This window comes from Scyliorhinus canicula, chromosome 2 (genome assembly GCF_902713615.1).
Source record: "Scyliorhinus canicula chromosome 2, sScyCan1.1, whole genome shotgun sequence".
Taxonomy (NCBI): domain Eukaryota; kingdom Metazoa; phylum Chordata; class Chondrichthyes; order Carcharhiniformes; family Scyliorhinidae; genus Scyliorhinus; species Scyliorhinus canicula.
Genome location: NC_052147.1, coordinates 198,147,225 through 198,164,129, shown reverse-complemented (window position 1 = coordinate 198,164,129; position 16,905 = coordinate 198,147,225). Strand labels below are relative to the sequence as shown.

General features: G+C 47.3%; 1 protein-coding gene across 1 annotated transcript in view; it reads right to left on the bottom strand.

Annotated features, from left to right (window-relative positions):
- Window positions 1-12,270, bottom strand: part of nfe2l2a (nuclear factor, erythroid 2-like 2a) — a 37,573-nt gene extending 25,303 nt beyond the window's left edge. The window contains exon 1 of the mRNA XM_038789321.1: window positions 12,139-12,270. Coding sequence (XP_038645249.1) covers window positions 12,139-12,177 — 39 coding nt within the window. The 5' untranslated portion in view covers window positions 12,178-12,270. The remainder of the gene's footprint in view (window positions 1-12,138) is intronic.
- Between the last annotated feature and the right edge of the window lie 4,635 nt (window positions 12,271-16,905).

The window sequence follows — 16,905 nt, the reverse complement described above, 5'->3', positions numbered from 1 at the left end:
CCTGTGTGGAATACAAGGAAAGTAGGAGGAACTTAAGCAAGGAGTCAGGAGAGCTAAAAGAGGTCATGAAAAGTAATTCGCAAATAGGGTTAAGGAAAATCCCAAGGCTTTTTACATGTACATAAAAAGCAAGAGGGTAGCCAGGGAAAGGGTCGGCCCACTGAAGGACAGGGGAGGGAATCTATTTGTTGAGCCAGAGGAAACGGGCGAGGTACAAAATGAATACTTTGCATCAGCATTCACCAAAGAGAAGGAATTGGTGGATGTTGAGTCTGGCGAAGGGTGTGTAGATAGCCTGGGTCACACTGAGATCCAAAAAGACGAGGTGTTGGGCATCTTGAGGTGCTGAGGCCTTGACAGAAATCTTTGGATCCTCACTGTCTTCAGGTGATGTCCCGGAGGACTGGAGAATAGCCAATGTTGTTCCTTTGTTTAAGAAGGGTAGCAAGGATAATCCAGGGAACTACAGACCGATGAGCCTTATGTCAGTGGTAGGGAAATTACTGGAGAGAATTCTTCGAGACAGGATCTACTCCCATTTGGAAGCAAGGGGTCATATTAGCGAGAGGCAGCACTGTTTTGTGAAGGGAGGTCGTGTCTCACTAACTTGATCAGAGTTTTTCGAGGAGGTCATAAAGATGATTGATGCAGATAGGGCAGTGGATGTTGTCTATATGGACTTGAGTAAGGCCTTTGACAAGGTCCCTCATGGCAGACTGGTACGAAAGGTGAAGTCACATAGGATCAGAGGTGAGCTGGCAAGATGGATACAGAACTGGCTAGGTCATAGAAGGCAGAGAGTATTAATAGAAGGGTGCTTGTCTGATTGGAGGGCTGTGACTAGTGGTGTTCCGCAGGGATCAGTGCTGGGACCTTTGCTGCTCGTAGTATATATAAATGATTTGGAGGAAAAATGTAACTGGCCTGATTAGTAAGTTTGCGGACGACACAAAGGTTGGTGGAATTACGGATAGCGATGAGGACTGTCAGAGGATACAGCAGGATTTAGATCGTTTGGAGACGTGGGCGGAGAGATGGCAACTGGAGTTTAATTCGGACAAATGTGAGGTGATGCATTTTGGAAGGTCTAATACACATAGGAATATAGAGTGAATGGTAGAACCCTCTAGAACCCTCAAGAGCATTGACAGTCAGAGAGATCTTGGTGTACAGGTCCACAGGTCACTGAAAGGGGCAACACAGGTGGAGAAGGTAGTCAAGAAGGCATACGGCATGCTTGCCTTCATTGGCCGGGTCATCGAGTATCAAAATTGGCAAGTCACGTTGCAGCTGTATAGAACCTTAGCTAGGCCACACTTGGAGTATATGTTCAATTCTGGTCGTCACACTACCAGAATGATGTGGAGGCTTTAGAGAGGGTGCAGAAGAGATTTACCAGGATGTTGCCTGGTATGGAGGGCATTAGCTATGAGGAGAGGTTGAAGAAACTTGGTTTGTTCTCACTGGAACAAATGCGGTTGGGGCAACCTGATAGAGGTCTACAAAATTATGAGGGGCATAGACAGAGTGGATAGTCAGAGACTTTTTCCCCAGGGTAGAGGGGTCAATTACTAGGGGGCATAGGTTTAAGGTGCAAGGTTTAGAGATGTGCGAGGCAAGTTTTTTTTTTTTACACAGAGGGTAGTGGGTGCCTGGAACTCGCTGCCGGAGGTGGTGGAAGCAGGGACAAGAGTGATGTTTAAGGGGCATCTTGACAATTACATGAATAGGATGGGAATAGAGGGACACAGACCCCAGAGGTGTAGAAGATTTTAGTTTAAACAGACAGCATGGTCGGCGCAGGCTTGGACAGCCGAAGGGCCTGTTCTTGTGCTGTACTGTTCTTTGTTCTTTGACCTCACTTCAACCACCTTCGGAGACAGAGTTCCAAAGTTGCACAACCCTCAGAAAAAAATAAATCCAATCTTTATTAGTGTCACAAGTGGGCTTACATTAACACTGCAATAAAGTTACTGTGAAAAGCCCGTGGTTGCCACATTCCGGCGCCTGTTCAGGAACCCAGAGGGTGAATTAGGAATATACAACTTACCTAACAGCACGTCATTCGGGACTTGTGGGATGAAACCAGAGGACCCGGAGGAAACCCACGCAGGCACAGGGAGAACGTGCAGACTCCGCACAGACAGTGACCCACAGCGGGAATCAAACCTGGGACCTTGGCGCAGTGAAGCAACAGTGATATCCACTGTGCTACCGTGCCACACAATATTCCCCTCATCTCTGTCCAAAAGGGCAACCCCTAATTTTAAAGCAGTACCCCCTTGTTCTGGACTCATCCACAAGAAGAAACATCCTTTCCATGTGCACTTTGTTTGTCTAGAACATCCAGGATCATTTATACTACATTCAAGTCACCCCCTTACCCGTTCGAAATTTCAGTGAAAAAAAGTCCAGCCTGTCCCAATGTTTTCCTCATAAAACAACCCATTCATTCCAGATCAAACTAGTAAACCTCCTCTGAACCATCTCCAATACATTTATATCCTTCCTTAAATAAGGAGACCAAAACTGCATACAGTAATTGAGATATAGTCTCACCAATGTTCCGATAACTGAAGCATAACATCCTTACATTTATATTCAGTTCCTCTCGTAATAAAGGGTAGCATTTCATTAGCTTGATTACATGCATACTAATTTTTTGTGATTCATGCACTAGAACTCTGCACCTCTAAATTCTGCAGTTGCTCTCCATTTAATATTCTGCTTTTTGATTCTTCCTGCCAAAGTGAACTTCATGTTTTCCCACATTACGCTCCATTTGCCCGATTTTTGCCCACTCATTCAACCTATCTCTATCCGTCTGCAACCCCCTTATGAACTCTTCACAACATACGTTCGATCAATCTTTGTGTCGTCTGCAAATATAGCCTACCATACCTTCACTCAACTCATCTAAGGCATTGATAGAAATTGTAGAAAGTTGATGCCCCACTACAGGTCCTTGCAGGACGCCACTCATCACATTCTGCCAATTAGAAAAAGACCCATTTACACATATTCAGTTTTTGCCAAACAGCCAATCATCTATTCATTTAAAAAAAAAATATAGAGTACCCAATTATTTCTTTATTTTTCCAATTAAGGGGCTGTTTAGCATTGCCAATTCACCTAACCTGCACATCTTTTGGGTTGTGGGGGTGAAACCCATGCAGACATGGGGAAAATGTGCAAACTCCACACGGACAGTGACCCAAGGCCAGGATTCGAACCCACCAATCACCTATTCATGATTAACGTACGTTAACCTAAAGGGCAGCACAATGGCACAGTGGTTAGCACTTCTGCCTTACGGCGCCGTGGTCCCAGGTTCAATCCCGGCTCTGGGTCATTGCCGTGTGGAGTTTGTACATTCTCTCCGTGTTTGCATGGGTTTCGCCCCCACAACCCAAAAATGTGCAGGGTAGGTGGATTGTATTTTTGTTAATTTAGAGTACCCAATTCATTTTTTCCAATTCAGGGGCAATTTGGCGTGGCCAATCTACCTACCCTGCACATTTTTGGGTTGTGGTGGCAAAACCCACGCAAACAGAAGGAGAATGTGCAAACTCCTCACAGACAATGACCCAGAGCCGGGACCTCGGCGCCATGAGGCAGCAATACTAACCACTGCACCACCGTGCTGCCCCCTCAGGGGATTGGCCATGCTAAATTGCCCCTTAATTGGAAAAAATGAATTGGGTACTCAAAATGAATGTTAACCCCTACACCACGAACTTTTATTTTCCACAATAAGCCTTGTTGTGACACCTTATCAAATGCTTTCTGGAAATCCAAGTACAACATGTCTACAGGTTCCCCTTTGTTCACAGTACATGTTACTCCTTCAAATAGCTACAATAAATTGGTTAAATATGATTTCACTCTCACAAAACCATGTTGACTCTTCCAGATTACCTTGAGTCTCTCCAAGTGTCCATCTATAACTTCCTTAATGATCGATTCGAGCACTTTCCCCACACCAGATATCAAGTTAACTGGCCTATAGTTTCCTGGCTCCCTGCCTTCTTGAATAGTGGGGTTATGTTTGCTCTGATTAAACCTTTCCAGAATCTAGCAAATTTTGAAAAATTAATACCAATGCATCTACTACCTCATTAGCCACCTCTTTTAAGACTCTCCCTCTTTTAAGACTCTAGGGTGAAGTCCATCAGTGAAGACAAAAGCAAAATATTTCTTAATTTCATGCACTATTTCCTTATTATCTACTATTAACTCCCCATTGTCACTCTCCAGGGGTGAATACTCACTTTACTTACCTCTTTCCTTTTTATCTATCTATACAAACTCTTGCTATCTGTATTTACATTCCTAGCTAGCTTTATCTTGTATTCATTTATTTTTCCCGATTAACCTTTCAGTCATTCTCTGCCATTCTTTATATTCTGACTAATCTGACCTGCCACTCATCTTTGCGAGTTATAGGGGCAGCACGGTGGTGCAGTGGGTTAGCCCTGTTGCCTCACGGCTCCGAGGTCCCAGGTTCAATCCTGGCTCTGGGTCACTATCCGTGTGGAGTTTGCACATTCTCCCCGTGTTTGCGTGGGTTTCACCCCCACAACCCAAAGATTTGCAGGGTAGGTGGATTGGCCATGCTAAATTGCCCCTTAACTGGAAAAAAATTAATTGGATACACTAAATTTATTTTTTAAAATATCTTTGTGAGTTATATGCTTCTTCCTTAAGTTTGGCACATTCCCTAACTTCTTTAGTAAACCACAGATGGTGGGTCCTCCCTTTAGAATTTTTCTCAGACTTATTCTGAATCTTCTGAGATATCCTCTTAAATGTCTTCCATTGTTTCTCTATTGATCTATCCCCTAGCCTAGTATTGCAATTCACGTCAGCTACCTCATCTTTCACTCCCACATATTTGTCCTTATTTAAGTTTAAAATACTAATCTTAGACCCACTCTTCTCCCTTTCAAACATGATGGAAAATTCAACAATATTGTGGTCAGTGCTACCTCCTTTGCCTTCACTGAGGTCATTCATTAATCCTGCCACATTACATTATTTTTTCCAATCACATCATGGGCTGGATTCTCCGTCCGCCGCACCACTTTTCTGCCCTGACCCGCTGGGGGGTATTCTCCGTTACGCCGGCTGGTCAATGGAGTTTCCCATTGTGGCGCAGCCCCACGCCATTGGAAAACCCTGGGTGCCGGCAAAATGGAAAATCCCACCGGCGAAGATTCCCGACCCCCATATTAAAATCAGGATCGAGATGGTTCACATGCAGATTTAGTGCACAGGTTTTGACCGAAGTTCACAAGAGCTTAAGAAAACCATTCAACTCTACAGATTATTTTATTTCATTTAAAAAAATAATAAATTAAGAATACCCAATCTTGACTTCCGGTTGCGGCTATGCGGAGCTAAGCCGCACGTTCGGCAGCTCCCACTACTAAAGGACTTTCGAGCCTATTTGAGGGCCCCAAACGGCGCTGTTTCGACAAATCCCGGTGGGGGAAGGTGTTTGGAGGAGCATTCCCCGAAATTTATGGTGCTCACCCGGAATGGGGCAAAGGAAAAGGCTGCAGCTGCTCCACAAGAAAAGCGGGGGAAGAAGGACAAAATGGCGGCCGGCGGAACACCCGAGGACTGGTGGAAGTGGGCGCAGGAGCAGCAAGCTGCTCTTCTGCGCTGTTTTGCGGAGCTGAAGGCTGAGTTGCTGGACTCCCTGAATGCGACTACCAACAGGCTGCTTGAGACCCAGGCGGCCCAGAAGGTGGCCATTCGGGAGTTGCAGCAGCAGGCCGCTGAGCGGGAGGAGGAGGCCGTGGTCCTCGTGGGGAAAGTGGAGTTGCACGAGGCACTTCACAAAAAGTGGCAAGACCACTTGGAGGAGCTGGACGTTCACACGAGGTGAAAGAATTTGAGGATCCTGGGCCTGGCGGAGGGGCTGGAGGGGTCGGATCTTCCGTCTTATGTGACCACGATGTTGAGCTCGTTGGTGGGAGCGGGGTCCTTCCATTTGCCCCTGGAGCTTGAGGGAGCTCACAGAGTGCTGGCCAGCAGGCCCAAGACAAATGAACCCCCGCGGGCGGTGCTGGTGCGGTTCCATCGATTCAGCGACCGGGAGTGTGTGCTGCGCTGGGCCAAGAAAGAGAGGAGCAGCAAGTGGGAGAATTCGGTAGTGCGAATCTACCAGGACTGGAGTGCGGAGGTGGCAAAGCGGCGGGCCGGGTTCAACCGGACGTAGGCGGTGCTGAATGCCAGGCAAGTCAAATTTGGAATGCTGCAGCTTGGGCGTCTGTGGGTGACATATAAGGACCGGCACCACTACTTGGAGTCCCCGGAGGAGGCGTGGGCCTTTGTACAGGCGGAGAAGCTGGACTCAAACTAGGGTCTGGGGGCACACTAGGGTCATTGCTGTTTTTGCTGTTGCTGTTTTGTAATTTTGACATGTGTTTTTTATTCTGGTTTTTTGCTCTGTTTCCGGGTGGGTCTGTTGGGTAGGTATGTGGGGTTGTGTGGGGAATGTTGGGGGTTTGTGTTTTTTATTTTCTCTTCTGTACGGGGGTTGGGGTGAAACTGGATTTTGGGGAGCTGCGTCAGAAGGGTGGGGTGTGGCAGTATGAAAGCACGGGCTTTCCTCTGGTTTCCCGCGCTGCGGGGCAGGGGGGGTGGAGCTGGCGGTGGGGGCGTGGCCTCTACTGGTTTTTTCCCCCACGCTGAAGCGGGGCCAAGGAGGTGTGGCAAGAGGGGGATGACCCCATGTCGGGAGGGGACGGGTTTTGGCGGGAGCTGCCGGGGTCAGCAGAAGTCAGGAGGGGTCCTAGCCTGGGGGGGGGGGGGGGGGGGGGGGATGCCGGGTTGCTGCTGGAATGGCCAGGAAGGAGCTGGTGTGGGCCGGGGGGTAGAGGAGAGGCGTTATCGCCATGGGGAATAGGTTGGGAGGGGCGCGCTGGCCTGGGGCGAGCAGTCGATGGGAGGGGTGGATCCCTGGAGGTTTGGGAGGCCGAGGGCGCGGGAGTATTCCTTTTTCTCTCATGTCCATAGGGTTTATTCCCGAATACATTTTTTCGTCCTGAGCAGGGGATTGATCCCGAAGGTGCAGGATGCCAAGTATTCGGCCATAGCAATTTCAGACCATGCTCCGCACTGGGTTGATCTGGAGACGGGGGAGGCGCGGGACCAGCGCCCGCTATGGCCCCTGGATGTGGGGATGCTGGCTGATGAGGAGGTGTGTAGGAGGGTCCGGGGAAGTATTGAGGGGTATCTTGATACCGACGGCACGGGGGAGGTCCAGGTGGGGATGGTCTGGGAGGCTCTGAAAGCAGTGATCCGGGGGGAGCTGATCTCCTTCCGGGCCCATAGGGAGAGGAGGGAGAGGGGGGAGCTCCTGGATGTGGATAGGAGGTACGCAGAGGCACCGGAGGATGGGTTGCTGGGGGAACGGCGTAGTTTGCAGGCCAAGTTTGACTTGTTGACCACCAGAAAGGCGGAGACACAGTGGAGGAGGGTGCAGGGCGCGGTATACGAGTATGGGGAGAAGGCGAGCAGGATGTTGGCGCATCAGCTCCGTAGGCGAGATGCAGCTAGGGAAATTGGTGGAGTGACGGATAAGGGTGAGAATATGGTGCAGAAGGGGGCAGAGGTAAACGGGGTCTTTATGGACTTCAACGAGGAACTGTATCGGTCGGAGCCACCAATGGTGGTGGTGGGGGGGGGATGGAGAGCTTCATGAACAGGCTATGTTTCCCAAAGTTTCAAGAGGAGCTGGTAGAGGGGCTGGGGGCGCTGATAGAGTTGGAGGAGCTCTATCCAACTAATCCAATTAATAAAAGCTTACAGCACAGAAACGGGCCATTTAGCCCATCTACTCTATGATGACACCACTAGAGCAAGCCAAACCAAATCCCACATTTATCTTCCACTACTTTGAACATGTATTCAATTTCCTTTAAAGATGCAATGATTTCTGCCTCAACCATTCCCTCTGGCAAAGCATACTATGTTGCAACAATCTGCAAGAGATTTCTCCGGACCGCTTCCTTGTACTCAAAATTCGGAACTGTTAATCACAGTAAATTGCTCCACCCAGAGACAGTATCAGAATCCTTAATTATTTTAATTAAAAAAAATTAGAGGTCAGGAGGAAATCTGAAGTATAAACTGCCATAGGGGCTGGTTTAGCACAGGGCTAAATCGCAGACCAAGGCAGGCTAGCAGCACTGTTCAATTCCCATACCTGCCTCCCCGAACAGGCGCCGGAATGTGGCGACTAGGGGCTTTTCACAGTAACTTCATTTGAAGCCTACTTGTGACAATAAGCGATTTTCATTTCATTTCATTGTAGCTCAAGTCAATCCTCATATATAGTTTCCCATACCTGTAACTAACTTCAACCTGGTGGTTCTGTGCAGTATGCTCCCTGTGGTTTAATTTCTTATATATAATGGTATACCAAAGTGGACACAGTACTTCATTAAAATTATGGCCATTGTCACGTTCAGACACAACTATTCCAGTGCTCCTATAGTCAGCCTCCCATTCGCCATAAACTTCAGCTCAACCGGAACTCTACAGCCCATTCTTATCTCTCGCCAAGACCTGCTTATCAATTATCCTTGTGCTCATGTAGCTACACTGGATCCTAGTCCTCCAGGATTCAAATAATCATGTTTAAACACCTTTTGCCTTAACCCTTTCACACCACTGTGAAGTCCTCCAGCTCCCCAAGAATTCTCCATTGCTCCAATTTAGACCTCCTGTGCATTGTCCCATCATACAGAGTAGGGAATGTTTCTTAGTGCTCTTGATTTCCCTCCTCAAATTTCTCCCTTTGCCTTTAAGAGGCTCTTCAAAAACCAGCTCTTTAACCAAGCATTTAGTCACCACTCCCAATGTCTCCTTTGGCTTAGTGTCCATTGCTTGGAGAGTATTGAAGTGGAGTCTGAATTTTAAAAAGAGATAAGGGTTTCAGCAGCAAGTAGGCTGATGCATTGGTAGAGGGGGTACAATGCAAGTCTTTGTGATGGACTGGAATCCCACATCAGGGTCAAATAGAATACCAATGTGGCAAACAGTGTGGTTTAGCCAGAGCTAGTGGTCTGAGCAAGGAATGTAACTAGTTAGGCTAGGAACAAAACCAATGGCTTCAGTCTTTCCCAAGTTTAATTTTGAGGATCTCGGACAAGAAAACTGACAATAGAGACGGGAAAAGAGTGGATTACAAATGGTGAGGTAGAGCCTCACTGTTCATATGGAACTATGAAAGAGCAAAGAGCAGCATGTAGATGGGAAAAAGGAGAACTCCGTGGATAGATTCTTGCGAGAACTCTAGAATTAACAGCGCTGGACAGTCTTACAAAGCTTTTTTTCCTAATTTTTAAAGTGCCCAATTCTTTTTTCCCCCCAAATAAGGGGCAATTTACCATGGCCAATCCACTTACCCTGCACATCTTTGGATTGTGGGGATGAGCCTCGCGCAGACGCTGGGAGAATGTGCAAACTCCATACGGACAGTGACCCAGGGCCGGGATCGAACCTGGGTCCTTGCCACCATGAGGCAACAATGCTAACCACTGCCATTGTGCCACCTTACAAAGCTGATCAACTCTGGAAGAGTTGTATGATCATCCGTGTCAAAGAACTGGCACAGTGGTTAGCACTGCTGCATCAAGGCGATGAGGAATGGGTTCAATCCCAGCCCTGGGTCACCGTCCTGTGGAGTTTGCACATGCTCCCCGTGTTTGTATGGGTCTCACCCCCACAACCCAAAGATGTGCATTGTAGGTGGATTGGCCACACCAAATTGCCCCTTAATTGGAAAAAAAGAATTGGGTACTTTCAATTTATATATTTTTAAAACTGTGTCAAAGAATTTAGACAGATTAAGGAGAGGGAAAATGTACCAGAGTCCCAAATATGTTTTTTGCGACTGATTAGAACCTTTTCAGTGCTGTGAACAGCTTGCCATCACTCATCACGCAGGCTAGCATATGAAGAATTATTACTTAGTAAGGTCGTGGACAGATGCATACAACTGTATATGGGAGGTCAGTTAGCCGGATGGCTGGTTTGTGATGCTAACAGTGCGGATTCAATTCCTGTACCGGTTGAGGTACCATAAAGGTCCCGCCTTCTCAACCTTGTCCTTCACCTGAGCTGTGGTCACCCTCAGTTTAAATCAACACCAGTCAGCTCCCTCTCAAAAGCAGAGAGGAGCCTATGCGACTTTCATTTCAGAACTATACCATCAGCACTTATCACCATTGGGGATTAGACAGTTGACAGGGAGGTGGGAGAGGGAAGAGAATGCGAATGAAAAGTTAAGAAATTATGGTCCTTTGTACATTTCCTGCACCTAAATCAAGTCAAGTCTGATTGCCACCTGAGACAAAACAGCTTTTTATGTACACAAGTAATAAAGGAACACTCCGTCCACAAACCTGTTTCTCTATTCCCTAAACACACTACTTGAAACCTATTTCTTTGAACAGGTTTTTGATCACCTGTCCTAATATCTCATGTGGCTCCATGTCAAATTGCATTTGACAATGTTCCTGTGAATCACCTTGGGACATTTCACTATATCAAAGGTGCTGTATACATACAAATTGTTGATGGTGGAAGTGCGCAAAGTGTCTCCTGACTCCTCTAAGCAAGTACTACAGCATTTCTTTAAAGAACAAGTAAACTGGGCTATTAGTAATTGTCCAATCTGAATACAAGATTTGATCTGTACAAATCCTTCTGGAGGGAAAAACATAGGTCAACGCATCCCACGTTTAACCAATACTGACAGATCCTCAAATTTTAAGTACAAACTTAGCAAAAGTACCTGAAGACAAAAGCTTGGGAGTTGTGAATCTCCCAACAAGATCAAAAACGGTAAAGGCTGAAGATTTTCAGAGGTGGAGAAAATGCTTCATCGTCAGTTAGGAGGATCCACATCTAGCCTCTTCTATTCTTTACACTTCTTTATTGTTCGTTTTGCCATTTTGTCCATTTTGATTCTTTACTTTGTAAGTTAAATACAGGAAGTTGATAGTTATTTATCCGATCAGAATTGATTTAAAATGTATAGATGCAGCATGGGGATGATGGACCAAATGACCTCCCACTGTGCTGCAACCAATCAGAACTGGTTTAAAATCTACAGATCTAGGAAGGGAGCTGGCCTCCCTCTGTGCTGCAAGTATTCTGCAGCTCATGACCTTCACCATACAAAAAATATTTCACAATGCCATCACGCAAACCTGTCAAGACATTAATCATTAACTATCAGGAAGAAAATGTTGACGGTCAGGGAATCTTAGTCAAACACGAATGTAACATGCACTTGACAGCTCACTGAATTGTGATATCAGGGCAAATAAAGGAGGAACGATCGCTTTGACACATGCGGGGAGGTTTAAAAAGAGTTTAAGTTTAAAGGAGTAGACATCTTATCACTACTTTTACTGAACGCTGATAAGCACAACCAAACCTTTTCAGACACGCCTGCTGTTTTTGGCCTGCCATTCATTTACAGTACAAGCCTGTGGGTGGAGACAAGATCACGACCTGGGATCAGCTGGAAACTTCCATGGGTCAGGCGACAAGCAACCTCCTAAAGCCTTTCAGAGAAGTCACAAGACTAGGAACGCTGCAACCGACCCACACAGTACAAATTGCCATCATCGGGCGAAGCATGAGACAGCCCACAATCTCCTTGCAGTCAACCTTTTAAAACACGGGTGCTGTTATTACTATTAGGACGACACTAGAATGACTTTGCACAATTTGCAATAAGTTTGGCGCAGAATCGGAAACACCGCTCCTGTGGTGAACGCCCAGGTTTCAATGTTTCACAGCACCACAGGCTCAGAAAATATGTCGTGGGAGTGTGGGCGAGGAAATTAAATCCAAAGATCAGAACTGCAATGGAGGGGGGGGGGGGGGGGGATGACAGCGATATCAAACTAGTCACCCAAGTTACTTTAACCACAAGAACCTGTACATTTTTTAATGCAATAAGTCTCGGCCACATTGAGAACCTTTCGTATGACGCGATCGGACTCAACTATCGGAAAGTTTACCACTTAGCCAAGTGCTTTCTGCGCCCCCTTCAAACTGCTTGGTGGCCCATACCCTGCGGGTGAGGGGAGTTGCTGCTGGCAGTACCTGCTGTTGCTGTGCTAGTAGTGGCCTCTCAATCTCCATCACTGCAGTCACCAGTCACTGCTAATCACGCGCAGCCCGGCTTGACTCTGCCAGCTCTTGTGACGCACACTTACCCGAGCAGCGCGAGACTCGCCTCGCCGCCCCGCCCGTCGCCTTCCTGCCCCAATCAACAGGCCGGACCCCGCCTACCGATCACTCGTCAGACCCCGCCCCTCCCACCCCTCTCATACCGATTCGGCCCCCACCTTGTCAATCATCAAGCCCTTCCCGCCCCCGCACCCCCCCCCCCCCCCCCCCCCCCCGTCAATCATCGTCAGTCCCGTCTTCCCATCATGTTTTATCAGAATGTGCCAGGCACAATCTGATTGTCGGGACAGGCACTGGGACAATCGGGGCTGGCACCCCACGCCAGTAACAGGCTGGGATGTCAAAGCTCTGGACTTCTGACTGACCTCTCATCTAAAGCGATGGTTCACAAAAAGTAATTCGGGCAAATCATAGAATCCCGACAGTGCAGAAAGGGACCATTCGGCCCGTCGAGTCTGCACCGACCCCCTGGAAGAGCACTCCACCTGGGCCCAGTCTCCCACCCTATCCCTGTAATCCCATAACCCCACCTAACCTCTGGGTATTAAGGGACAATTCACATCGCCAATCCACCTAACCTGCACATGTTTGGACTGTGGGAGGAAAACTGGAGGAAACCCACAGACATGTACAAACTCCACACAATCACCCAATGCTGGAATTGAATACGGGTCCCTGGCGCTGTAAATTTTCAATTATAATTAATTATTATGCAATTACATGTATCATAAAAATGAAGGCCTTTATAGATTCAAAGGTTACAAATATTATCAAGATATATCGCCGCTTAAGGTATAGAATGACTTATGCCTCCACAATATGGTGTGCACACACCTCCCCCAGAAAGTTTGATACTTGTCCAGTATTTGTTGTGGAATTATACAATGTATTTGGATGCAAGTCTTTTTGAAAATAAGTTTGGAAATAGGCACCTAACATATTGTAATTAAAATACGTTTAGCAAATATTACTGGTTTTAAACATCTGTATATTGAAAAATATATCAACAATGAATAGAAGCACTTCAATCAGGTTGTAATAACTTCAGTAAAGCATAAAGCATACTTGTTATAATTTGGAGTTGACACCAGTGTTTGTTTAACGGCATTTAAAATAAGCACTTTGACGAAATCCAGTCCATCACGTTGTGTCTGGGCCGCCTCCGCAGTCCGTCTCAAAACCTTCCAGAGGAACTGGAAAACATTCTCAAGCAAAAAGTCCCTTTTCAAATGACGTCCCTGAAATTGCGCAATAGTGCTATTTCCAGCATTTCAAAGGGGGTTGGCCTCTATATCTGCAGCTAAATTGATGTTTTAAATCCATTGCAATCGCTCTGCTTTATTTCACGCACACCCACATTTTCGCCTTATAGCTTTGTTTAGAACTGCATTTTACATCTGAATATACCTATTATGCCAACTGCAAACGGTGTGTCTGCCGTCGCAAACGCGACGAGTCGAATGACCTCCTTCTGTGCTCAAACGATTCTTGTCAATCTGAGTTTTAAGAAATTCTGGCAACCTGCTTGCTCCAAAAGTGAAAACAAATGTGTGCTGGATAACGTCAAAACTGATGACAAAAGATGGAAATACTTTCCAACTAAAATTGTTTTGAACTATAGGGTGTGTTAAAGGGAAATGTACCAAATGTAACGTTTTGTAGCCATTGAGGTGCAACACCAGAATAATTAAGGTAGAAAAACTTCATATTTCCACTTCTGTTCCTTCTGAGGAAGTGAAAGCATTTTAAAATAAAACCAGAAAATACTGGAAGTTCACAGCAGATTTCAAAAGAGAAATTTATCTGACCAACCAATATTTTCTGTTTTTATTTTGTATATCAAACATTCAGTTTTTCTTAACCCTGCTTTAGAAATGTTGGATCTGCAACCTATACCTACCAATGGGGAGGAGAGAGCCTTGACATTCTATTGCCATCTTTTTAAAAGTAAATTTAGATTACCCAATTCTTTTTTTCCAATTAAGGTGCAATTTAGCATGGCCAATTCACCTACCCAGCACATCTTTGGGCTGTGGGGATAAGATCCATGCAGACACGGGGAGAATGTGCAAACTCCACCGGGACAGTGACCCGGGGCCAGGATTGAACCTGGATCCTCGGCACGGTGATGCAGCAGTGCTAACCATTGCGCCACCATGCTGCCCCTTTCTACTGACATCCTAAGGACAAGTTCAGAAAGATGGAGTACCATGGGCGTGATTCACTGAAATGGACACTAAGGGCCCGATTCTCCGAGCCTCGCGACGGGCCGGAGAATTGCCGAAACCACACCACGCGGCCCTGACACTGGCACGCGATTCTCCGAGGTGCGGAGAATCGGTGCCATTAGCGTCGGCGCATTTGGCGCGCCGCCAGTCACGTGCCGCTATCCGCAGACGGGCCGTCGATTTTCCAGTCCGGGTGGGCCGAGCGGCCGCGCAGAAGCGGCAGAATCCTGCCGGTGTCGTTCACCCCTGGTCACTGCCGGTGGGAACTCTGCGCGAAGGGTCGGGGGGGCGGCCTGTGGGAGCTGGGGACTCCTTCAGCGTGCCGGCCCCGACGCAACATGGTGCGGGGGTTCTGGGGCCGGAAGCGGAACAAAGTAGGCCCGATGGGGGGGAGGCCAGCCCGCCAATCGATGAGCCCCGATCGTGGGTCAGACCCCATTGGAGGTGCCCCCCAGTCAAGGAGCGCTTTCCCCCGCCCCACAGGCCGCCCCCCGACCCTTTGCGCAGTATCGGCGGCCAGGCTGAGGACAGCGGCCCGCAGCCCGCGCTGGCGCAAGTGGCGGCGATTCACCACACCTCGGAGAATCACGCACCGGTGTCGGGGCGGCGTGGCGCGGTTGCATCGATTCTCCGGCCCGGCGTGGGCCTGGAAGAATCGCGCCCGATACCCAACATAATTGTACAACAGAGGGGCTAGTGGGGACCAGTGATTATTACGTAGAACATTTGATTTCTTTATTTTCATAGCTATTTTTGCACCACATGTGTTGTTCCTTGTGTCTTAATAAAACTCGTAGTCTTAAAGTTGAAGTAGATGCTTTATTGTGAGTTTGTTCTCTCTTCAGTACTTAACTTAAAGTTACATCTATGCTGCTAGTCTGTCTTGCTACCAGCTCCCGTCCTGTGAAGTGTGTCCTGACTTCCTGTTTGTGTGTATTTATATCTCTGCCGTGCTCCCTCTAGTGCTTGCTCAGTTGAATTGCATCTACACAGATATACAATCACCACACCACTCTCCACATCATTTCCTGCTCAGCCACTCACTTAACTTTACCTTTGATGCCCTTGTTTATTGTAAAACCTCTTGTTCAAGGGGAGCAGACTTGATCTATCTAGCATAAAACTGCTCAAGCCATTGATTACTAGGTCTAGCTAGACAACATCACCCTTTTGTCAAAACCTCACAGCACCACATGCTGTAAATTGGCAACCACACTCTCAAGACTTCAGGATCTCCCAATGTTTCCAATTTAGTAATCTCATCTTCATGTTTAAATCCCTTTCATGGACTCCTCCAGCTGTACTATATCCCAGAATTCTCTGTTCCTGTGAATCTGGCCTCTTGAATGTCCTTCAGCCGACTTGGCAGGCTGACAGTGAGGATTGCTTCATTCAGGAAACCGTGGCAGCACGGTAGCACAGTGGTTAGCACTGTTGCTTCACAGCTCCAGGAACCCGGCTTGGGTCACTGTCTGTGCGGAGTCTGCACATTCTCCCCATTTCTGCATGGGTTTCCTCCCACAGTCCAAAGATGTGCAGGTTAGCTGGATTGGCTGTGCTAAATTGCCCGTAGTGTCCAAAAGAAAAGGTTAGGATAGGGTGGAGGTGTGGGCTTAGGTGGCCAACCGAAGTTGGCCATTCCCTCAATACAAAATGGAGGAACGCAAAGCTTGCAGGTTAAAATGGACAAAGTTTGCAGCACAAGCAGGCTGCACCGAGCCAATGTGTATTCTGTCTGCTAAGAGAGCAGACAGCACCGAAACGAACATTCCGCATACTAAAGAGGCAATCTCCAGGATAGTTAACATAGTAATGGGACGATCCCAGGGACAATGGACACAAATGGGGAAGTGATTGCAACATTGTATAGGATACCAGACACCCCGGCACCAGCGGGGTTCGAAGACAAAGCACCTGAAGGCCCGCCCAGTAGCCGAGGGACAGCCTCAGTATTGGGGGATTCAAACAAATCGATTGGGAAAAGACCCAATCGATCCCCAGCAGATAGAGGGTTCGCCCAAAAGGGCGCGAAGCCCTAGGACCTATAAAAGACAGGTCCCAAACTTAGTTCGTTCTTCTTGACCAGCCCTCCTATCTTGACCAGCCCTCTCGACCAGCCTTTACCAAAGAAGACCTTGACCGAGAGAGAGGAGAGGTTTGGGACAGCAGCTGCCAGCAAGTAAGTGTCTCACAACGATCGCTACCAGAGATAGACACTCCTGACCCCTTTTTAACCTGTACCAACCTGAAGTCTGCGGACCCAGTGCAGAGCAAGAGGCCTTGTTCCCTGATCCGGCAGTTCCCTTTAAGATAAGTATTGGTTTATCTAGTGGTAGGAATAGTTTAGTCATCTTAGCGTATGCATGAGGAGATTATAATTGTATTATAATAAACTCATTTGTTTGAACTTACTAATTGGTGTATGGTTTTATTGCTTTGAACTTGACCTTGA